The 25,623-nt window shown below is 39.7% G+C and overlaps 1 protein-coding gene across 2 annotated transcripts in view; it reads left to right on the forward strand.

The window, feature by feature from the left end:
• Nucleotides 1–22,513, forward strand: part of CNTN5 (contactin 5) — a 970,129-nt gene extending 947,616 nt beyond the window's left edge. For both annotated transcript variants that reach the window (XM_043529333.1, XM_037889811.2), the window contains 4 exons: nt 10,398–10,584; nt 11,020–11,132; nt 12,547–12,715; nt 19,566–22,513. In XM_043529333.1, the coding sequence (XP_043385268.1) occupies nt 10,398–10,584; nt 11,020–11,132; nt 12,547–12,715; nt 19,566–19,669 (573 nt within the window). In that variant the 3' untranslated portion in view covers nt 19,670–22,513. The remainder of the gene's footprint in view (nt 1–10,397; nt 10,585–11,019; nt 11,133–12,546; nt 12,716–19,565) is intronic.
• The last annotated feature ends 3,110 nt before the right edge of the window (nt 22,514–25,623 follow it).

The raw sequence follows: 25,623 nt of genomic DNA on the forward strand, positions 1-25,623 counted from the left end.
TAAAATGCCTGCCCTCTCCCATGGTCTATTTCCCTTCACATCCCCTAAGAATTCATTTAATTCACGAAAGATTTTTAAAGTATTATTGTCCATGACACATTGTTCACTGTGAAATGACATGGTGCTGGCTTAATCCATGAACAGCAAACAAAAACTGCCTGAAAATCCAGCTACTTCGTAAAAGGCGAGTTTGCTAAATGTTCTAGTTACAAGTAATTGCTGATGAAGAATAACTGCAGCCCACAGGTAAAATGCTGCCCTTGTGTTCAAATGCTATTGAACCGTGAGCAAAATGACTCAAAAGCATCAAAATAACAGCAAGATGCTACATTCTCTTGCCTCAATTTGTATTCTGCCTGTGGTCAATACAACCTCTTTGGTCTTCAGATTTCCTGTCTGTTTAGCAACAGCATTATTAACTAGATGTTTTACCTTTTGAATGTTTGGTCTCATGTCAACGAAAGTGACAGAATAGTTACTAGAGATGGACAAATCAGCAATGACCCAGTTTCAACTCCATCCCCCTTTGCACTTTGTATGGGGAAGCAATGAAAGGCAAAGTAACTTGTCCAGTTTCACATTGTCATCCCTGAAAGGCAACACTAACAGTTGTCACACAAGTTTTATGCCAAGCTTGTTGTGCTCATTTATATCTTCCAAAGCACACATTATTTCTGGCTTCAGTGCAGATTTGTTAGCAGCCTCTGACCTTGCTAAAAATATGCCAACAATGCGTTGATAAATAAAGCCAGTTTGTAAGCTTCCACAAAATAGTTCAAATAATAGAAGACATAAACAAATGTGCATCGAAGTTTGCCTGACAGCATCTGTTTACCAGACAGACTGATTTAATTTTTTTGTGGGGACTTAGGAAAAACCTGCGGCAGAAGTGAAAAACAGATATGTAGCCAGACCCAACAAGAAGAGTTAGTGCAGAGGTTGTTTTCCTTTCCATAGGGTGTGTGGCTAACACCTGTTTTTAGAATCCATAACAAAGAGAAAATTACCTGTTGGCCTCAGGCATTAGTTGCTTTCCACCCATCACTAATGGGGAAAAAATTGAAAACCTAATCAGTTGGCAGGAATAAGGGCTTTGGTGTTGATTTTTTTTCTCCCTTTTCATCTCTGAAAAGCTAAGGGCTGAGATTTAAATCGTAGACGAGATCACAGAGCTGTTGTGTCAATGTCATTGAAATTCCCCCAAGAGTTAATAGCTTGAGGCTCAGATTAGACCTAGTTCAAAGGTCACTTTGCCAAACAGTAAATTCAGAGAATATGGAGTACCATTTTCAGATAGGGTTATTGAACATAATGACTATTCATAGATTCATAGATATTTAGGTCAGAAGGGACCATTATGATCATCTAGTCCGACCTCCTGCATAACGCAGGCCACAGAATTTCACCCACCACTCCTGCAAAAAACCTCTCACCTATGTCTGAGCTATTGATGTCCTCAAATCATGGTTTAAAGACTTCAAGGAGCAGACAATCCTCCAGCAAGTGACCCGTGCCTCATGCTACAGAGGAAGGCGAAAAACCTCCAGGGCCTCTTCCAATCTGCCCTGGAGGAAAATTCCTTCCCGACCCCAAATATGGCGATCAGCTAAACTCTGAGCATTTGGGCAAGATTCACCAGCCAGATACTACAGAAAATTCTTTCCTGGGTAACTCAGATCCCACCCCATCTAATATCCCATCACAGGCCATTGGGCCTATTTACCATGAATATTTAATTACCAAAACCATGTTATCCCATCATACCATCTCCTCCATAAACTTATCGAGTTTAATCTTAAAGCCAGATAGATCTTTTGCCCCCACTGCTTCCCTTGGAAGGCTATTCCAAAACTTCACTCCTCTGATGGTTAGAAACCTTCGTCTAATTTCAAGTCTAAACTTCCTGGTGGCCAGTTTATATCCATTTGTTCTTGTGTCCACATTGGTACTGAGTTTAAATAATTCCTCTCCCTCTCCGGTATTTATCCCTCTGATATATTAATAGAGAGCAATCATATCTCCCCTCAACCTTCTTTTAGTTAGGCTAAACAAGCCAAGCTCCTTGAGTCTCCTTTCATAAGACAAGTTTTCCATTCCTCTTTGTCCTGTCAAAGAACAGCATCTGCCAATGGTGTTCTTCTGTGCCCTGAAATGTACCTCATGTATACCAAATTTTTTACACCATCTGAAAGAAAAATTGTATCTACCTGGCTGTCTCATCATAATCATGCAATATTTAGTGCACAATATGTTTTAGGGAAATTTGGGACGTGCCTAGGTGTGTGATGTGTATTTCCATCAGAGGTTGGAAAAACAATATAAAAAAGAGGAACTAGTATTTCACTAGTATAAATGCCAATTAGCTAGATTTTACTTGACGGCTGGGAGTGGGTGAATTTCTCCATGAATAAAATAGGCAATAAGAACAATGAAATGGTTTTGCAGATAGTTAGAGTAACACTCAGTGCAGTCATACAAGGATTCAAACTGCTGCAAAATTCTAGACTTTTGCTGCAGCATGAAGGCCTAATCCAGTTTCTTTTCAAGATTTTAGTGGGAGCTGGATCAGATCCTAAATCCCTTGAAAAAAGTCTGCCTGTTGCCTTTTCCATTCCCTTTGCAAACTCTCTGCAGCTTGCTACTAAAACTGAAGGGCCGCTAGTCCTAAAAGGGGTTGCGGGGTATTTCATAACTACCAACCACAAACATTTTAAATTAGGGGGAAATTACCATATTCCCTTATTTCACTTAAGGTATGGGTGGAATATAGGGTTTTGCCCCACATTATACATAACTTTGGTTTGAACAAACTCCATTTGAGACTCTACTGCCAAAGAGAACTCAATAGTGTTTATTTTTGCTTTTCAGTCAATAATTGCTTTTTTTTTTTTTTTTTTTTGCAATTGGGGTGAAGAACTAAGACTGATTCATCTTCCTTTTGTTAGTAACGCCTAGTTCTCTTTTACTGTCTCTGAACAATGGTCATGAGAGTCGTTCAAGAAGATACAAGAGACGGAAGTATTCATGAACTCTCAAGAACTTATCACAGTTTCCTGAATACATTTTAACTTTTCAAAATGTCTTTTCCCAGGGATCCAAGCAGTTTTTCTATGCAGCTTCTAGATAGCTTTGTGGTTTATGAACACTGTACATATACATGAGAGAGATTGTGTTTGTGACCAATGTTACTTTAACCGTTTTTATTTTTAAAAGCATGCAGGCTTTCCTGCTTGCTTTTCACATTAAAGAAATATCAGGATGGGACATCCCTAGTTTTTACAGCTAAGCGCATGGGACTGCAATCTGTGCTCAGTAAGAAGGGAAGGGATGTGTTAGGCAGATTGTTTAAAACTTTGCTAAAGGAGCAGGCAACACTGACGATACACAAAGTGAGCAATAGAAACAAATGTATTTTTTTAATCTTTCAAATACCATAACTTTAAGGGTTACTTGTAAGCATAATAGGTATGACATTTTTAGATGGAAATGTGAGTTTTCAAGTTGATGGTGTCCCTTTAAAACTTGCTTAACTCAAACTCCAGAACAAGAGTTGTGAGCACAGCGTTGTCTGTGAAAGATTCCACATCCCCAACTGAGGAAAGTGGGAAAGCGACAGCTCAGGTTTCCTCCCCCTGTTTTCAGCCTATTTTGGTGTCACTCTAGTTCTCCAGTACAGGGAGTCCAGCAGCAAAACACAGAGAAATCCTGATTTGATTGATATTTCTTAATTAAAAAACAAACAAACAGGAAAAAAATGTTTATTTTGTTCAAAAACAGCAGCCACAACAAAAATGTTGAAAGACTACTGTCACCAACCATAACTGAGTATTAAAAGGGCACAAGCAGAAACAATGTTTATTCCTTTGCCTTTCACCTTCAAAACTTGCACTATTCTTTTGTGGAAAACCTCTTGTTCCATGTGGAATCCTAATTCAAACACATCACCAGCCAACCATAGTAAAAACACTTTGAGCAGGGCACTCTGAGACCGCATAAAAGTTCCAGATAAAACAACAAATTCTACTCTAAAGTAAAAAATTCCATTCTATGTCTTATGCAATAGATTCAGGTTCACAAGCTAATTTCAGAAAAAATTATAAAATGTCTAAAAGTAAAACCTGTAGTAAGGGAACAAATACATATTAATTTACAATTTTATAGCGATGAAAAAAATCCTGTTATGGGTATTTCTGAATTACAGATCATTGTTAAACAAACTTTAGAAGACATCAGATTTGTAGTAGTTGAAGGACAAGGTATTTCTTATTTTTGGTTTCGAAACATGTTTAGTGCCAAATCTAAGGCCTTGTCAACATAACACAGTTTTGTCAGCAAAAGGCAGGTTTTGCCAACAAAACCGTGGAGATGGACACACTACAGTGCTACTTTTTGTGGCAAAACTCTCCTGTTTTGCTGACAAAATGAAACCACCTTGACGAGCGGCATAGAGCTTTTTGTGGCAAAGTTAAAGCGACAAAGTGTCAGTGTAGGTCCTGCTGTTCATTATGTCACCATAACTGACCTTCCCCAGTATCCCACAATGCCCTCCGTGACCGCTCTGCTCACTGTTATGGACTCAGCTGCCTTGCAGGCATGCATCCCTCCCCTTTCAAAGCTCCAGGAAGCTTTAGCATTCATCAGCGTGGAGAGCTCATATACTGAGCATGCCATTCCTAGCAACAAAACAGCAAACAGGAAATCTACACAACACCTTCAAAGTTTAAATTCATAACTTTGCTAGAAACTAAAAAATCACAGACTAAATAGAGACACAGGATTTATGGCTTATTAAAACAATCCATAACCCACTAACAATTCTCCCACCCTAAACTGCCTTTTTTCTCCTCCCTTCCTTTCCCCCCTATGACTGGAAGGGTGTTAATGGGCCACATCACCTTCAATGGTCCCTTGAAGTATGTTTTAATTACTTATGCTAAGCAATCTGTTCCACCTTGTATTTAGTTTCAAGTATCAGAGGGGTAGGCGTGTTAGGCTGTATCCACAAAAACAACAAGGAACCCGGTGGCACCTTAAACACTAACAGATTTATTTGGGCATAAGCTTTCATGGGTAGAAAGCCCACTTCTTCAGATGCATGAAGTGAAAATTACAGTTACAGGCATAAATATATATTGGCACATGAAGAGAAGGGAGTTATCTTACTAGTGGAGAACCAACGTTGAAGGCCAATTCAGTCAGGATGGATGTGAGGTGTCAATACCAAAAGAGGGAAAATTGCTTTTGCAGTGAGCCAGCCAATCCCAGTCCCTATTCAAGGCCAAATTGATGGTGTTAAGTTTGCAAATTAATTGTAGCTCTGCAGTGTCTCTTTGAAGTCTGTTTTTGAAGTTCTTTGTTGAAGAATGGCTACTTTTAAATCTGTTATTGAGTGTCCGGGGAGATTGAAGTGTTCTCCTACTGGCTTTTGTGTGTTACCATTCCTGATGTCTGATTTGTGTCCATTTATCCTTTTACATAGAGACTGTCTGGTTTGGCCAACGTACATGGCAGAGGGGCATTGCTGGCACATGATGGCATATATCACATGAGTAGATGTGCAGGTGAATGAGCCCGTGATGGTGTGGCTGATGTGATTAGGTCCTATGATGGTGCCGCTAGAGTAGATATGGGGACAGAGAAAGCAACAGGGTTTGTTACAGTGATTGTTCCTGGGTTAGTGTTTCTGTGGTGTGGTGTGTAGTTGCTGGTGAGTATTTGCTTTGGGTTGGGGGGCTGTCTGTAAGTGAGGATTACAAGGTCTGTGAGACATCAGACGTCCGGAATGGTAACATACAAAATTGAACATACAAAACTGATGTGTTCTCCTACTGGCTTTTGTATGTTACCATATATGCCATCATGTGCCAGCAATGCCCCTCTGCCATGTCTGTTGGCCAAACCAAACGGTCTCTACGTAAAAGGATAAATGGACACAAATCAGACATCTGGAATGGTAACACACAAAAGCCAGTAGGAGAACACTTCAATCTCCCTGGACACTCAATAACAGATTTAAAAGTAGCCATTCTTCAACAATAAAACTTCAAAAACAGACTTCAAAGAGAAACTGGAGAGCTACAATTCATTTGCAAACTTAACACCATCAATTTGGGATTGAATAGGGACTGGGAGTGGCTGGCTCACTACAAAAGAAATTTTCCCTCTATTGGTATTGACACCTCCTCATAAATTATTGGGAGTGGACAACATCCACCCTGACTGTATTGGCCTTCAACATTGGTTATCCATGTGTAAGGTTACTCCCTTATCTTCGTGTGCCAATATATATTTATGCCTGTATTCGTAATTTTCAATCCATGCATCTGAAGAAGTGGGTTTTTTACCCACGAAAGCTTATGCCCAAATAAATCTGTTAGTCTTTAAGGTGCCACCGGACTCCTTGTTGTTCTTGTATTTAGTTGTGACAGTCTGACTACATTTTCCAGACATGAAGAAGAGCTCTGTGTGAGCTTGAAAGCTTGTCTTTCTCACCAACAGAAGTTGGTCCAATAAAAGATATTACCCCACCTATCTTGTCTCTCTTATGTTAAAAGGGAACATTTTAATATGCTGACCAGGGAAGAAATATATGGACACATGTCAGGAGCAAATCACTTTTCTTCTTTAGATGCTTCAGATGGATTTTGGCAAATATAATTGGAACAAGACAGTCTATTGCTATGTACGTTTAACACACCTTTTGGACATTATTGTTTTAAAAAATTACCTTTTGTATTATGTTCAACTCCAGAGGTTTTTCATAGAGCAGTACAAAATCTTTTTAAAAATATAGATGCCACACAAGTGTATGTAGATGATATACTAGTATAGGTAACAATTTTAGAGAAGGATGATATAAGATTAAGTAAAGAATTATCTATTGCAAAAGAAGGAGGACTGAAACATAACAAAAAAAATGTACGTTTAGAGTGCAAGAGTTAACGTTTCAAGGAAAAAAACTGACCAGTCAGGAATTACTGATTGATCCACAGTGAATACAAGCCATTGATAATACTGCTGACTCAAAAGATAAGGAGTCATTACAAAAATTTTGGGGTCTATGGTTAATTTTGTAGGAAAATACATACATACCCTAGCAGGAAAAAAAATCAAGTTTGTAAAAGTAATCAGTGGAAGTGGGATTGTCAGCATCAACAAGAACTCAAGTAGCTTAAGTAACTAATAAAAACAACTCCTCTCACAATTTACAACTATATCCAACACTTTGTATTGTCTGCAGTGACATCTTCTGGGTTCAGATCAACACAAGTTCCACAAGCACTGACCTTTGTCAGCAATCCATTTGAGTTTCCTTTTGGTAAAACTAGTTGTTCTTCTCAATTACAAAAGGTATGGATGGCTGGGAGTATGAAAAGACAAAGAGAAAGTCATAGCCATATTTTAAGATCCAAGTGTAAACTCACCCAGAAGACATAATAAGGGGATTTTAAAACAGGGAATAATTTGTTTCAGGGACTTTGCATTTGAAACCAGAATGCAGTCTTTAATTATGTAGCCACAGTTCAGACTTTTGCTGTGTGGTTTTATGCAGTATCTGCATTTTTCTTTAGGTTTCCTGCCTGTGCTTTGTGGTGCAGCAGAATTGGCAGGGTGTGTGTTCTCTTCCTACACTGTGCTTGTGTTTAACTGCAGGGCCATGTGCCTACTATCTTCAAAGAAGCCAGCAAAAAGGCAGAGTTGCAGGCAGTCTGCTGCCCTGGAAGAAGTCAAGTAGTATGGAGGCCATTTTTGAAATTAGTTGTCCAGAGGAAATGGGCATGGGCAGCATGTGAACCCCCCAGTTCAGGAAGGCTAGCCTCTGCCCCGCCCTTCTGCCCGAGGCCCTGCCTCTTCCACCTGAGCCCCCCACACTCTGTCCCCCACCCCACTCTCGCCTGCCAGGGCCAGAGGAGCCCCAAGCTCCCCACAGCCTGCCCGAGCCGCCCTGAGCCCTGGCACGTCTGCCCGAGCCCTGACCGCCCAGGTGGATCTTTGAGCCTTGCCATGGCCCAGCCCTGAGGCCATGGTGGGGAGCATTAGCAGAGGTTTGGGGAGGCTTAGCCTCCTCCAGCCTCCATTACACGCCACCCATGTCTATCCCCTGTATGGTGTTTGCTCTTCCTGATGTAGGAACATGAACCTAGCTTGGGAATGCCACTGACAACACCTGATAGACATTGGCAGAAAGTCAGTTCCTAAGAGAATATGAACCTCAAAAGGGTTGATTGCTACTATGTTCCTGTGGTTTCAAAATTCACTCATCCATGGTACCTACTCATGTGTAATGTGGTAGAAACTCCCTAGAAAATAGCTAATCTATAACATGTGGTTGTTTCTGTTAGTCACCATGCAAACATCAGGCCTGATTCCCCACAGCCTTCAGTCTTCATGTGTGTAAAGAGAGTGTAAAATGCTGCAAAATCAGAATTTCAGAGTAAATTTACCTTTATGGTCACTTGGGAAGCAGCACGGTCTAGTGGACAGAGCACTGGAACAGGACTCCAGAGACCTGATATGAAATCCTGGCCCTACTGAAATCAATGGGAGCTTTGGCATGGACTTCAGTGAGGCCAGAATGTCACCACTGGGTTCTACTCCCAGCTCTGTCATGGACCTGTGACCTTGGACAACTCACTTTTCCTTACTGAGCTTGTTTCTCCTCCCATATTTTGTCAGTCCTTGCCTATTTAGAAAGTAAATTCTTCAATGCGAGGACCATCTCTACAGTGTAGGGTGCCTAACACAGTGTGGCCTCAATCAATATGTGATACTGTAATATGATTAAGTACATAATGTAAATGACTTCACAAGGGGCAAAGCATTGTGGAAATTCAGGCCCATGGAGTGGACAACTGTCTCATGACTGATTGATTCTTCCATGGCACACTGGGCCTGATTAACCATTGCCTTTCTCCAATGGTTGTCAGTGGTATTACTCCAGGATAAAATTGGAGTAGTTCACTGGTGACTCAGGTCCATTATACCAACCACTGCTCACCTCAACTAGGGTTGCTCCGTGGGCTTGTACTTTATGTTTTATGTTTCCTATGAACCTCTGGATTTCTTTGGTTTGCTATTATCTTGGACACTTTCCCAAGAGCACAGTATTATCCCCTGACCTTTTCTCAGAGGAAATCTTGTCTAGAGAAATATGAGTAACTTATTCTGAAACAACTAACCTTAGGGAAAGGTAAAAAGGTGGAATAAATGCAATGGATAGAGGAATGATGCAGAGATAGCAGTATGATGCATGAATAGTGGTCTGCTAAATATAAACCATTCAAATGGTTGTTTAGTAATAGCTTCTGTTGAGGGGACACCTGAATCCTGGAGAATGATGTAATCTCACTGCTGTCTGAGTTGGATGCCATTGATAGACCTATAGGAGAAAGAATTTCTTTTTTATTATGATGTCTGATAAATATTAGATACCTGAGTCTGAAGAGAAGGCGATATTCAGAATGTTTATGAGTAGTATAATCTTTTAGAGAATATGACAAGCTCAGTGCAGCTATCAACAGTCATGGACTTGGATCCACCAAAGGTAGCTTTAGCTTTTGTGTGTGGAAAGGAGTGGCAGAGGCATGCTTTCTAAATTACATTTGACAGAAACCTGCTGCTATCTGAGTAACTAAAACTGAATCCCCTTCTCTCCTTTCCCTCCCACAGCAATGCTATTTCTATAAGATTAACCCACTACAAGATTTTCTTAGGTGTTCTGTCATCTCTTATTCATTACATTGACACAGGTCTTGTGGCTGGGCATTATGCATGGCCATGGTGCCACTTCTTCAAATGATTCAGTCAAAGCTTTCCCGGGTTGTATGGTAAATGTTTTTGATGACCTATGAGAGGTGAAAAAAAAAAGGAGTACTTGTGGCACTTTAGAGACTAACCAATTTATTTGAGCATAAGCTTTCATGAGCTACAGCTCACTTCGTCGGATGCTGTAGCTGACGAAAGCTTATGCTCAACTAAATTGGTTAGTCTCTAAGGTGCCACAAGGACTCCTTTTCTTTTTGCGAATACAGGCTAATACGGTTGTTACTCTGAAACCTATGAGAGGTGAGTTCTCCGTGAATTCTTTTAAGTTCTTATTCTGTCAGCACTTATTCTCTGCTGTTGTGTCTAGCTAGTCACAACATCTCATGCTGGCAGAATGTGATGCTTTGCATTTCAATGATGCTGTGAGTAATAATGTGATATGCTGACTCTAGACATCTGGAGAGGTGTGACAAGCACCACTCATGTGTGAGCTGAGGTTACAATTCCCACGTGTTTAAAAGGACCTGTTAATTTGATGACAGGAGTGGCTTCCAAAAAAGCAAGCAATAACAAATAAAAAGGAAGTTTCACGAATGCCTAGATTAATCCTCCAAATGGTCACTCATTGGCAGGTTGGTTACTGGAAAGATATGGAGCAGGAAGAAGCGGCAGAAAAAGTCAAAACTGAAGGAAATGAGTCATCCATCATTTTGACAGGATTAGAAGGAAACACATTATATCACCTAACAGTGAGGGCGTACAATGCTGCAGGATATGGACCACCGAGTAGCACAGTCCGTGCAGCCACCAAGAAATCCCGTAAGTGACCTGGATTCTTTTCTGTGTGTGGAAAAAAGTCTTACCTGCTCTGGATTTCTCTTTAGCTGGGGTATATAATAAGCAGAGCTGGTATATAGTTTTGATTCATGGCTATGCTTCTATGCTTATATCTGAATTTTAAAGTGACATGACAAAATTTGCATTCAGAATAGACAAATGTTATCTTCCTGGAAAACAAGGCTAAGCATTTTTGACAGAAGAGAGATAAAAGAATTCAGGTTAATAAGCTGTATACTGTAGCTATTAAAATGACACTCCTGGAGCGAAAACCACCTTATTAGACTCCAGCTAGAGAAGGAATCTGTGAATGCAGCCAACCATAAATGTAATAAAAGATTAAAATGCTCACCAAAGTTTAAAAAAGCAGAAGTATGTTTAAGTGCATGGTGTCATTTTATTCTTCTTTTTGCTCAGCTCCCAGCCAGGCACCAACCAATATTATGTGGATGCAAGATGGCTCTCATGTGTCTCTGGGATGGGAGCCAGTTAGATCTCTAGCAAATGAATCTGATGTAATGGGATACAAGGTCAGTCTTGGCCCTCTCTCACGCATCTTCCAAATTACACTGTTCTTTCTTGCTTGCTTTCTATATTGTACAGATCATCTGCAAACTTGTTCCACCCAGATATATATATAAAAAGCATTGAAAAGAACTAAATGTCCCAGTACTTCTCTATGTTGTATTTTCCAAATGGTGATTGTCAACTGCTTATTATAAACTGAGTATGCACCTTCTGAGGTGATTACTCCATCACATCTGGTCCAGAAGTGGCTATTAATAAGACAAGCCTGCAGTGAAATAAATGATAACACTTAAATTTAATTGTGTTTGCAGTAGGATTTAGAGAAATGCAGAAGGATAAAGCATCTTCAATAGCATTAAAATTAGAGCAGAAGTACAAATATTGAGAGTTGTTATGAGTATGTTGGTGGTATTCAGCAATCTGTGACTGTAACATCTGGCATTTTAAGTTTTTGAAGTTTTAAAGAGTGAAAGCTGAAAAGAGCCATAAGTAACACATAATATAAAATGGGAAAATCATAGGAATCCAGTACAGTCTTTTAAAGCAAAACAAAAATTTATATATATGTGTATGTGTGTGTAATCTTCTTTATAATTATATTTTGAAACATACTTATATACATGCATACATACATAATTATACCTATAGAATAAAGTGCCTGGTATTCTCTGTATCACTGCAAATATCGTATCAGGAAAGTGTAAATTGGTTTGGATCAAGTAGAAACTACCTTAACCTTTATCAAAATGTTTGAGGTTCAAAAACAGTTCAGGTAACTTCTTTACATTTTCTCTAACCTTGCCAGTTTTGTCTGGGAATAGAAGTCTACATACTGAAATGCTGCAACGACAGCTACGTATGCACTTGTATTGCTCGCTGAACCAAGACAAGGGTGCACTGAGGGGGGCCAACTCCTCAGTTCAGCTAGTTGGCTGGTTTACACCTGATGAGGCTCTACTTCAGAGTATCTTCATTCAGTTTGAAGCTGGATACCCAGAAGATCTGGATATCCATGTGAATTTTTTGATACGTATCTGAATCTAACTTTACTCTAAAAATATTTTTGAAGTTCGCTTTCACTTCAGTTAGTGTCTGTGTGTTTACTCCAAACTGGAGGACAAATACTGAATCTTCATATTTCAATAGCCAACCGTTCCAAGTGAATGGAGTCTTTCCATTGATTTCAATGGACTTTGAATTGGGCTCTGTCTTTGACAGTATTTTGAAAAAAACTTCAGGAAAAAGAAAGACCAAGTTCTCTATTTAAAGATGAAGCATCAAATCCTCCAGTCCTTCCTCTAGTCCTTTCTCACACAAAGTACTTTTTGCCTTCAATGGCAATTTTGCCTGAGTAAAGAGTCCAGTATTTAACCTAAGATTATTGTAGTGATTCTAAAGCTCCTGTATCATCCATAGGTCTTGTTTAGGCAAGAAGGCCACAGCAATAGTCAAGTAATTGAAACACAGAAAACCTCTGCAGTGGTACTTCTTCCTGATGTTGGTGTCTATATCATAGAGGTTTGTGCAGTCAGTGAAGGAGGGGATGGGACAGCCAGCTCCCAAATCAGGGTGCCGTCTTTTTCAGGTAAGTTCATGATTATATTTTGAATACAGGCCTGTCATATTCTTAAAATGACACCATACTACACTTAATTAATACATATTAACTTCAATGGATAATATAGTTATTAGATAAAGTCATTGGTTAAATGATTCCGTTTCAGAGCTACTGTGTAATTGAACATACAACTAAGAAAACCAAACAGGATTATGGGTGTGTACTTGTTAAGTAAGTGCAGAGCCAGCCTTAGGGTTGGGCAGGCTGGGCTGCCACCCAGGGCACGGTACTCAAGGGGGCGCTATGTTGGTACCGCCCACCCACGTGTCCTACCAACAGCCAGGGCAGCATCTGGAGAGGAGGGACAGACCAAGCTTCAGGGGTGGCAGCTGGACCAGCCAGGTAACTCCTCTGAAGCGGGGGTGCCCCTTCTCCCTCGCTGCCCTGCTCCACTGCCATCTGCAGCCACTGCTGATCCTGCCTCCCGTCTGCCCCCAGCCCATGGAGCCATCCCTAGCCAAGCTCGGGACCTTGAGCCTCCTGTTTGCTGTGCCGGAGGGGGAGTGGGGGGCCCGCTGATGTCGAGGTGTCCCTCTCCCCCTACCTGGTCTCCGCTGAGCTGGGGTGGGAGTCAGGGGGAGCATGTCTGTGCTGGCACCTGTGAGTTGGCGCTGAATGGTCTTCTTCGAGAGACAGAGCACTGTCACACTCACTCAGGCACACACACTCTCCCCCCCAACACACGCTCTTTCTCTCTCACATATACACACACACACTCTCTCCCTAACATACACACACTCCCCAACACATGCTGTCTCTCTCACACACACACACACACACACACACTCACACACCCCCCAAAACTCAGAGCTGGGCGCCCAGCCAGCACCAGCCACCCAACCAGTGCTTAATTTGTGTTGAGGCTGAGCCCCTGTACCTCTTTCAGTACAAATTAAGCACTGGGGAGAGGCAGCAGGTGATTGGGGGGAGCCCGCAGGGGTCGGGGCGATGGGGGACCGGAGTGCCTGTGGGGGCCAAAGGCACCAAAATACAAGTTCTCCGGGGGCACCATTTTCCCTAAGGCCGGACCTAAGTGTATTCACAAGGGGACATTGGCTACAAATATATTTTCCCTATTGAAGCCTACACATGAAGATAAATCTGTCACATAGTATGTATGAGATAGTGTATCAGAACCAAGTACCAAATACTGTGAAGAGCTATAGAGATTAATAAGACAGGAATTTTTCAGCTTGGAAAAGAGATGACTAAGGGAGAATATGATAGAGGTCTATACAATCATGAATGGTGTAGAGAAAGAAAATAAGAAAGTGTTATTTACTCCTCATAACACAAAAACTAGGGGTCACCAAATGAAATTAATAGGCAGCAGGCTTAAAAGAAACAAAAGGAAGAATTTCTTCACACAGTGCACAGTCAACCTGTGGAACTCTTTGCCAGAGGATACAATGAAGGCCAAGACTGTAACAGGGTTCAAAAAAGAACTAGATAAATTTATGGAGGATAGGTCCATAAATGGATATTAGCCAGGATGGGCAAGGATGGTGTCCCTCGTCTATTTGCCAGACGCTGGGAATGGGTGACAGGGGATGGATCACTTGATGATTACCTGTTCTGTTCATTCCCTCTGGGGACACCTGGCATTGGCCACTGTCGGAAGACAGGATACTGGGCTCGATAGACCTTTGGTCTGACCCAGTATGGCCGTTCTTATGTTCTTATCTTCTCACTTCAGTGAAAAGTTCATGCACATTCAGGAAGGCTTCACATATAACCTGGATCTGCCCCATCTGCACCGACCACTCCACCTGCACCCACCCACCTGCATTCACCGAGTTCAGTACTTTGACTTATCAAAACGTTCTTCAGACCCTAATGGAATCACGACCCAAGACTTATGAATCTGACCCAGGCCCTTCCTGGCTTGTAAAAAAGTTGTGAGCAACTAGTGCCATGTCTCACTGAAATAATCAATGCCTCATTCAGGGATGGAGTCTCCCCTTCCTCCTTCAAACACCCAATAATCCGACCAACACCAGAGAAACCCACCCTGGACGCTTCAGTTCTACCCAACTTTTACCCAGGATCAAACCTCCTGTTCCTGACCAAGCTCATAGATAAGCTAGCTAAAGGCCAGCTTCAGGTTCATCTAATTGAAACTAGTGTCCTGGACCTGGTACAATCTGGATTCAGGCCAGAACATGGGATGAAAACAGCTTTAGTGGCATTGATGAATGTCTGTCAATGGATAGAGAACAGACATCCATTCTCATCCTCCTGGACCTCTCTGCTGTGTTGACACTGTCAGGCATGAGATACTGCTGTCTCACCTGACAGAGCTGACAGGGGTCCAAAGTAATATGCTAAAATGGTTAGAATAATTACTGGAGGGATGCCTCCAACTAGTAGTGATGGAAAACTGCAACTTCACAAATAGACCCCTCAATTGTGGAATCCCAAAAGGATCAGTTCTCTCGCTGGTCCTATTTAGCATCTAAATATAGACACTAGATTAATTGGTCAGACAACTACATATGCCAGCAGTATGCAAATGAGACACAGCTCTTCCTGTCCTACACCACATACCACTACCATCAAGAAGGCCCAGTGTTTGGATGAGATTAGTTTATGGATGAAGAACTGCTGATTGAAGTTGAACCCAAGCAAGACAAGGGTTATGATAGTGGATAGAGGAAAGCATTTTGGAGAGTTTGCAGCAACAGTGCTGACTCCCTTGATTGATAGTACCACCTACAACTGGTCAATTCAGTCCACAATTTAAGGAGTTCTCTTGTATTCCTTACTAACACTGAGCTCTCACAGAGCAACATCTACCATCTCTGGTGGGCTAGGACACTCCGTCCTACCCTGGAGGGCAATGAAATGGCCTCAGTTATTGAAGTCTTCATTACCTCATGGCTGGATGACAGCAACGTGATATTTCTGGACATAAAGTTTTCAATTGGGGCTGAATGCTATAGTACATCTCCTCAGCAATACCGGCTACAGAAAACACATCAAGCCTGTCTTTTGCTCTCTACTGTGGCTTCCTATAGAATTTTGAATCAAGTTCAAGATTTCAGTCCTTATCTTCAAAGACCTCAATGGCCTGAGTCCAGAATATGTAAAAGACTGCCGAAAGCTCCAGGATGAAGACTGTGGCACTAATAAAATGGCAGTGAAATGTGCTCCTATAGGAACTAAGGACCATGACTAACTACACCACCTTCCTCTCCAAGTGCAGGTCCCATTTCTTTGACCTTGCCTTCTTGAGCATAAACATATAGCAACATGTATAAATATATATTCAGAAAATTTTCAAAAACACTCCACTGCACACGTCTCCCCATTGCAAGAGGATAAGTGAACAATGACAATACTGACAATTCTCCAGTCATAGCATGTAACTTTGAGTTTACAGATTCATTAAAAATCCTTGCTATGGGGCTTGCAATTTCATGTGCCAGTTCCTTTAACATTCTTGGGTGGAGATTATCAGGCCTTCTGATTTGATCCCATTAGGCTGTTTGAGTTTGGCTTCCACCTTAGATGTTGTAATTTCTACTATCATATTCTTCTCATTAACCACCATTCCACTTCCCCAAGCTCCTGATTAGCCTTATTAAAACTGAGGCAATGTATTCATTTAGATGTTAAGCCATACATAGGATTATCTTTAATTTCCACCCATCCTCAGTGCTTAGTGGTCCCACTTGTTCTTTCCTTATTTTCCTTTTATTTAAAAGGCTAAGAAACTTTTACTATTCATTTTAATTTCCTTTGCAAAGTCCAGCTTTGCTTGGCTTTTGGTAGTAACTACTTGATCCCTGCGCTTTCTGACCTCCAAGAGGTAGCTTTCCTTGCTGATCCCGCCCATCTTCCATTCATTGTAGGCTGTCAGCTTTCTCTTAATAACCTGTTTGAGATGCTGGGTCATCAAGTTTAGTCTGCAACTCTTCTTTGTGAGTTTTTTCCCCTTGCTTGGGATGCAGGCTTCAGATCATTTCTGTAACTTTGACTTTAAGTAATTCCAAACCTCCTGCACATTCATATCCTGGAGTTTTTTCAGTCCAGTCAATTCCCTAATTCCCTTAATTGTTTTAAGTTTGCCATTTTAAAATCAAGAACCCTAGTTGCAGACCTATTTTTGTTTATCCTTCCATTTAGTTTAAACTGAATTAACTCATGATCACTCAATCCAAGACTGTTCTCTATAACCAGTTTTTCTGTGCGGTCCTCGCTACTTACCAATACTAAATCTAAAATGGCATCACCTGAGGACTGCCTGCTTCTCAGGTGCAAGATAAAGGCAAAGTTCCAGTTGGTATGAGGAAAAGAGAGACTTATCTGAGGAAGAAAAAAAACAGCTGTCTGTTAGGGAGTAGGAAAAGATTTAAGAACACGTCAAGATGGACGTTTGTGTATTAGTCGATATTTTGAAGAGGTTAGGTGCTCCTTGGCAAGAGAAATCTGACTTCCAGCCTCTTCATCACAAAGAGCAGAATGAAAATATATCTGAAAATATATGATAGGAGTTGGCTTTTTGAGCAAATATGGCTGGCAGACCCTGGCACGCTCACCAGTGAGCTCCAGTTTTTGTCATGTTGTGACATTATTTCAATTTAGTATTGTAGTCAAAGAGCTTGGACTCTGATATGCAAAGAAATGTATATTAACTTAAACTGTGATCCCTTCCTCATTCACAAATTTGCAGTCTCTTAGTAAAACCACTTGCAATTTTTCATGCATAGTAAAAAAATAGAATAAAGTAATTTTACCATATCTTAAAATAGTATAAAACTGGTGGGTTATATTAGTCTCACAAGAATATAGGACCTTGTGTTGTTCTCACACATTTATGAAAGCTCTATGGCTTCAGTGGAATTCCTCCTGATTCACACTGGTGAAACTCAGAGCAGAAACACGCCTACAGTGTTCCTATTGAAAACTGGAGACAGTGTGAGGAATGAGATCACTGAGCACTTTATACCAACACTTTTCCACCAATATTGTCACATTTTCTTGGGAACAAACAGTCCCTAGTTTAAAAGGCAACTAGCCGTGAACAATTATTATAGCCAGATCCTCAGCTAGTATAAATTGCAATGAAATTCCATCAACTGAAATAACCTGAGGATCTGGGTCCATCCCCTTAGACAGAAGCACATACCAGGACTTTAATGTAATTATTACTATCATTCTCATGATAAATATATTTATGGAAATATTCTTCAGTAAAATCCCATAAACAGAAATAGTGTCATCAGAGTACATTCATTTCTCCAAACTGATCGCTACTGTGACCAACTCACAAAAGAAACTAATTTATTTTTTTTCCTCCTAATATGCACATAAAGGCACTCAAATGGTAGGAGTCCAGTAACAATTATGGATGAACATTTGGTAACCGCAGGTGAAATGGTAACTTGGAAATGTATTGTTTTCCTTTATACTTGTCTGGCCATTATGAAATGAGTGGTGCCATACATCAGGATTCTAACTCCACAGAACTACAGATTCTCTTAAATTCAGTTCATATGAAGGGAAAGGTCCTGTATCTCATTTTTACTCATTTTGTTGACAGCTTCTAAATAGAATAATAGAATCATGGAATAGTAAGACTGGGAGGGACCTTGAGAGGTCTTTTAGTTCAGTCCCCTGCACAAGGCAGGACTAAGTATTATCTAGACCACCCTTTACAGGTGTTTGTCTAACCTAAATCTCCAATGACGGAGAGTCCAAATACTCCCTAGGCATTTTATTCCAGTGCTTAACTACTCTGACAGTTAGGAAGTTTTTTCTAATGTCCAACCTTAACCACCCTTGCAGCAATTTAAGCTTCTTATCCTGTCCTCAGAGGTTAAAGAGATCAATTGTTTCCCTCCTCCATGCAACAATGTTTTATGTCCCCCACCCCAGTCTTCTCTTCTCCAAACAAACCCAATTTTTTTTCAGTCTGCCCTCATAGGTCATGTTTTCTGGAGCTTTGATCATTTTTGTTGCTCTTCTCTAGACTTTCTCCAATTTGTCCTCATCTTTTCTGAAATGTGACACCCAGAACTGGACACAGTACTCCAACTGAAGCCTAATCAGCGTGGAGAGGAACAGAAGAATTACTTCTCGTGTCTTGCTTACAACACTCCTGCTAATACATCCCAGAATGATGTTTGCTTTCTTTGCAACAGTGTTACACTATTGACTCATATTTAGCTAAGAACCCCAGATCCCTTTCTGCAGTTCTCCTTCCTAGGCAGTCATTTCCCATTTTGTATGTACGCAACTGATTGTTCCTTCCTAAGTGGAGTACTTTGCATTTGTCCTTATTGAATTTCATCCTATTTACTTCTGACCATTTCTCCAGTTTGTCCAGATAATTTTGAATCTTAATCCTCTCCTCCAAAGCACTTGCAACCCCTCCCAGCTTGGTACTGTCTGCAAACTTTATAAGTGTACTCTCTATGCCATTATCTAAATCATTGATGAAGATATTGAACAGAACTGGACCTAGAACTGATCCCTGCAGGACCCCACTCATTATGCCCTTCCAGTTTGATTGTAAACCACTGATAACTACTCTCTGGAAATGGTTTTCCAACCACTTATGCACCCAACTTATAGTAGCTCCATCTAGGTTATTTCCCTAGTTTGTTTATGAGAAGGTCATGTGAGACAATATCAAAAGCCTTACTAAAGTCAAGATATACCACATCTACCACTCCCCCCACCACCCCATACACAAGGCTTGTTACCCTGTCAAAGAAAGCTGGAAGTTGGTTTGACATGATTTGTTCTTGACAAATATGGAAAGAACAGTTTATTACATTTGTTCCCTGTTTGTTTTTGTTTTTCATTTCAGGTGGAAAAGTTACAAGCTCTCAATCCTCTTTACATGCTCTCTCTACGTCTTCGTCATCTGTAACATTGCTCTTGGCACTGATGGTCCCTTCCACCTCATGGTGAAGACTGCAGACCTTTTTTTTTTCATTGTTTGTTTGCTTTAGCTTGATAACACCAATGGATGGAGCTTTATGTTCATGAAGAAGCTGGAACCCTAAGCAAATGCCTAAAGACCCATAGAAATACACATGGTGCACTTAGAGGAGTGTTGGAAAAGTGATAAATGATTCATCAGGTTTTTCTCTTCAGTTTTTGTAGATGTCCTCTCTTTGGGGAGGGGACACTTACTGGCCCAACAAAAATATGCAGATTGTATGTAATAAACTTTTGTAAGCAAATGTAATTTCTGTCAAATGTACTTTACTTTTTTAATATGTTTAAATTTGGTGATCCCCAGTTGTGTACCATTAGTTGTTTAAATAGTGGTGTCTAGTACAGTACATTGGTTTTGTTTGGAATTTTTTTTTTAATGAGTGAAGTTTGAAAAGGACTTTGAAGCTAGTGCTTTTGTTGCTTCCCCTAAGGCTGGCTGCTCACAGTGACAAGGCAGTAGGAGAGAAGAAAAAGTTCAGTTATATGCCCACTGGATAAGTACAGGAAATCTTTTCTGGAAAATGTATGAATACATATGGAATTAGCAAAATTTGTCAATCTGATGTTTTGAAAGCACCCCCAGAGAAAGAGAACGGAGCAGAGAAGAAGCCATTAATTTTATTGCAAGGTAAACTGGAAATGACTGAACACAAACTTAAAAGGAAATAAATGCTATTGTTTTTCATCAAATATTGTATAATTTAACTGCAGAGGAAGTAAATGTTTATTTTGAATAGAAAAATAAATAGTCTAAATTCATTAACAGTGCATATAGCAGTTAAACCACCATTGGGCATTTAATCATAACATACAGTAGTTGCTAAATGGGCAAATAAAAGGAATGCAAGGAGACAAATCTGCTTTTTTCCTGTCAGTCTTAGACTTATTTTTTTAGTCCATTTTTGTATGGTACTGTACTTTATATATTTGGTAATTAAGCTAAAGCTGAAGTATATAAGAATGCATATCATGGAGAGACCGTAATATTTCATGGACTGTAGTCATGCAAACATGCAGAGTTCAATTAGAATATGCTTCGAGGAATGTTGTGTCCCAAATGACACTTGGATAAATAAGAATTATCAAGCAAGGTTTCCAGTTGGCAAGGCTACTGGACCTTCTTCTAGAGCTCACCAGATAGAGATTGGTTTTATAGGGACTGTGTGCTAACAGCTTTAATCTCAGTCATTATTCTGCTGTATCAGTCTTTTCTCCATTCTGTAATCAGTTAGGAGGAGTTCCCATTCTAGATCTAAAGGCCTTTCCTCATGCTGGCACCTAAGCCAAAATGACCCCTAGTGTATATGGAGTGTGTGTGCATTTGTACAGTGTGGTGTGTGTGATGTTCTCAGCAAGGGGACTTTTTACTACCGTGTTTGTAGGGACTGTGCCCATGATGACCTTTACCTTGTTTGCGGTAATCAAGTGTGTTGTGCTCAAATCATTTTATTGGGAAAGTCCTGGTAGCATAACTCGGATAGCTGATTCTCTAACTCTTTTCAAAGAGATCTAATTCAGGCACTGGTTCTCTAACAAAAATTCTATTACTTTGCTTGCTTGTCAGCACATTCCAAATGTGCCATTTCTTACACCTTTAAAATAACAGCCAGGGAAGCACCATAGCAGAGCAGATACTCAAAAGTTGTACAAAACTGGATGAAAGATAGATTTTCATTTTTTATCTTTCTGAACATTTTACAAAAATATTTTTTTCAAAGGCCATTAAAATCATTTTCTTTATACCCACTGAGAATTTTAAAGATGCTATTCAGATCACACCAGAACCAGGTTTTAAAGACTCTTAGTCACCATATTGCTAGGAGAGCAACGATAAGACAAGTATCTGAGAACCAAAAGTTTTGAGATAAAAGACAAGAAAAGGACTTCCTTGAACAACTTCTTCTGAAATAACAGTTTGTGGTCAAAGAAGCGGGGATGGAATAGATTGCATGCAGTGAACATTGGCTTCTCTGCCATTGCTGATAGAGCAAGTTGAAACAAAGCAAATACCTGCTATGGTTTGCAAAACAGAAGCATTTTCATTATGCAAGAGAGCTTGCATGACCAGGCTTATGTTTCTAAAGAAAAATCAGCATCAATAATGAACCAGAACCAGTGCAGTTCAATCAGGGGTATTCATAATCAAAGAGGTTACCGTCACCATTGGTGGCATTCTAGTCAAACAAATTTCTGAATACACTAAATGGATATGGTTGATGACAAGTATCAAAGTCTAGTGTAGATAAATAGATATAAGTACATCTACTTATATCTGGATCAGTAGCATCAAAATAGCGGTGGAAATATGGAACACTCCTTCAGGTCATGTAATTGTACTGCAGGGACACAAGGGGATATGTTTTATAGTCAACAGGAACAGAATATGTATTTTGCATCTTAAATATATTAATAAACATGTTTTAAATGTTTAAGTATCTATGTATTACATATTTGTTACTTTGCAGAAGGCAATGTTTCCGTATCATGATACATTAATTTTTAGCTGTGAAAAGAGTTTTCTTTTTTTTCTTGAATGAGCTTGTAACAGGGCAGTCACTAAAAAGACTGTATTTTTGTATAACACTGCAAGAGCTGTTTTGAAAATAAAATTAAAAAATGAATCAAAGAAATTTTGTTTGCAGCCCAAAACAACGTTACTGTCACGGCCATCTCAAAATTTTAGCTATATTGTATACAATCTGTATATAAACTATATATAATGGTATATACTATGTGAAAGACACAGTAAAAATAATAGGTCCTGTGTACTGTTCTTGTAACATTAGACCTTTTTAATAAATAATTCTCTTTTTATTGACTTTTATCTTATGTCCTATCAGCCTCGGAATAGTATTTATTCAGGATAGAATGCCAGTAATAGTGTGGATTCTAACAAGCACACTCACTTGTTCCACATGTCTTTCGAGAAGAAAATAGGAATCAACCGTAGTGCATCTGGAAAATCTGACCAGCAAAATCAAAAGATTTTTTTGATATGGAGCCTTTATCATTTCAAGCATATGTTAATTTCTTTTGGGATGGTGTAACCTTTGTATTTAAATACCAAAAAATACATGTAAAGCTACATCAAAAATCAAAACAAGTAAAATAAGAGCTGTACCTACCAAACATTACAAAAAGAATTTGTACTGGAAATTAGATTCCCTGAGACACAGTTTTTCTCTCCTTTGTTTTTTTAACTCATGAAAAAGAGGTAAGTTATAAGGAAGCCACCAAACGGGATTCCAAGCATACCGAAACATGAAACATTTCTGGACAACTTTGGCATGTACATCAGGCTTTGAGGTGTCACAAATACCCCACAGGCACAGAGGTGTCTCAATCTTTTCATGTTACATTGAAGAGCCTACTTGTTTTGTCTTACACTTGAAACATTCTATGTGAAAAAAAGCAGAAAAAGTTAAAAAAAAAACATTTGTCTTTTATTGAAAAAAAAATGTAATTATGAAAGACCTCAAGTGCTTCTGTAAAATTATAGCATGTCCTCTGCCTTTTGATCATTTGATATAGGTTTGTTTTTTAATTAACTTCAATCATTGCTTTAGGAATAGGCTTGACAGAATTTGATTTTTATTTTTTATCATTTCAACATCTATTGCTGTCTATTTTTAAGCATTTTTTTTTTCAATTTGTATTGATTTACATCTTCACAGTTGCAGGAAATTGGGGTAGTATAGACAATCATCCTTTAATGACAGTAGATATTGAGATTCAAAAAGTTAAAGCTTTGTAACTGTTAAAATAAATAAAACAAATACCCTTAAATCAAGCAACATTTTTATTACTTTGCCGATCTGTAAATTTCAATTATGATTTGTTGGTTTGTGTGTGGATAGTGAATTTGACATTTTAGCTACATTTACCAATAAAAATCTAATCCTTCCAAGCCTCTGTATGAAATACATATTGATAAGGGCACATGACTTTGCAGCATAATAATAAGTCAAAAAAACCATTCTGGAAATAAAAATAGATTGTTACAGCCAGCATTTGAACTGAGATTTCAATTGCAAAATGGCTATTGCTTAAATAACATATTATATCAGGACTGCCATTAAATTAGCTATGAATGTCACAGAAAGCTGTAATGACCTGGTTTTGCTGATATGGGTAACAGCGGACATTTAAAATCCATAAGCTAGCAAAACTTGTATCAAACTGTAATCCGTTCACGCCTTTATATGGCCATCATCATAACTCTTCTGAAAATGAAAGACAGTTTCCTTCTTAATTACTTCCTACGTTTTGGAGCAAAACAATGTCAGAGATGAGAGAAAAGGAATAGTGTTGCATTACAGCAGGATAACTGGCTTCAAGCTATTACGTACATCCTCCCCAAGCTTATTCTCTATGCCTGCTAACATGAAGCTGCTTTGGATATGAAGGTCCTGATGATTTTTCTATTGATTTCAGTGGGATCAGGATTGAGCCCCTAGTGTGTGTGTATTTTATAATAAGTTAACTGAGCCAGAGACAGTCTCTGAAATAAATGCTGGCTAGTCCTGAACTGGAAAACATTCTCTGGAAAAACGACTTGCTTGTAACTGTAGCATTCTTAGTGCAACTGCTTAGCAGAAGGTTTCAGTTTCTTAAACAGATTGGCTAAGTTAATTAGCTGAGTGGCTTCTGGTCTTTCCTATGCTCTTTCTCTGATGATTGGTCCTTAGCAGAGCAACCCACTAACAATACATTTTTCAAGGTTCTCCCTCCTCTGTCACCATAGGAGGTCACCTTTAATGTATTATCTTTTTTTTTTTTAACCTATTTATTTGTCTGGTTGAAGAGAAGCTTTTCTTTGTCAAGTTTTGACCCAAAACTCTCTGATTCTAAATCCTAATGAAATAAAAATATAGAGGAGTCTTTTAAACTTTAAAAGGACCACTTCTCAAGATGAATTGCAAAAGCAACAATATACACATGATCAGGAATGCAGGTGTTTAGCATTCATATAGAATTTATAATAGGACATTAAATCTGTTGCCTCTCAAGAGTAGCACTACTAGCCATCACCTTCAGCCCCCACCTAAACCTCTCCAACGCATCATCAACGATCTACAACCTATCCTGAAGGACGACCCGTCACTCTCACAGATCTTGGGAGACAGGCCAGTCCTTGCTTACAGACAGCCCCCCAGCCTGAAGCAAACGCTCACCAGCAACCGCATACCACATAACAGAACCACTAACCCAGGAACCTATCCTTGCAACAAAGCCCGTTGCCAACTGTGTCCACATGTCTATTCGGGGGACACCATCATAGGGCCTAATCACATCACACTATCAGAGGCTCGTTCACCTGCACATCTACCAATGTGATATATGCCATCATGTGCCAGCAATGCCCCTCTGCCATGTACATTGGCCAAACTGGACAGTCTCTACGTAAAAGAATAAATGGACACAAATCAGACTTCAAGAATTATAACATTCAAAAACCAGTTGGAGAACACTTCAATCTCTCTGGTCACGCGATTACAGACCTAAAAGTGGCAATACTTCAACAAAAAAACTTCAAAACAGACTCCAACGAGAGACTGCTGAATTGGAATTAATTTGCAAACTGGATACAATTAACTTAGGCTTGAATAAAGACTGGGAGTGGATGGGTCATTACGCAAAGTAAAACTATTTCCCCTTGTTTATTTCCCCTCCTGTCCTTGTAAACTGCTGGAAATGGCCCACCTTGATTATCACTACAAAAGGTGCCCGCCACCCCCCGCTCTCCTGCTGGTAATAGCTCACCTTTCCTGATCACTCTTGTTACAGCCTGTATGGTAACAACCATTGTTTCATGTTCTTTGTGTATATAAAATCCCCCCACTATATTTTCCACTGTATACATCCAAATAAGCGAGCAGTAGCTCACGAAAGCTTATGCTCTAATAAATGTGTTAGTCTCTAAG

Source organism: Chelonia mydas, chromosome 1 (assembly GCF_015237465.2).
Source record: "Chelonia mydas isolate rCheMyd1 chromosome 1, rCheMyd1.pri.v2, whole genome shotgun sequence".
Classification (NCBI taxonomy): Eukaryota; Metazoa; Chordata; order Testudines; family Cheloniidae; genus Chelonia; species Chelonia mydas.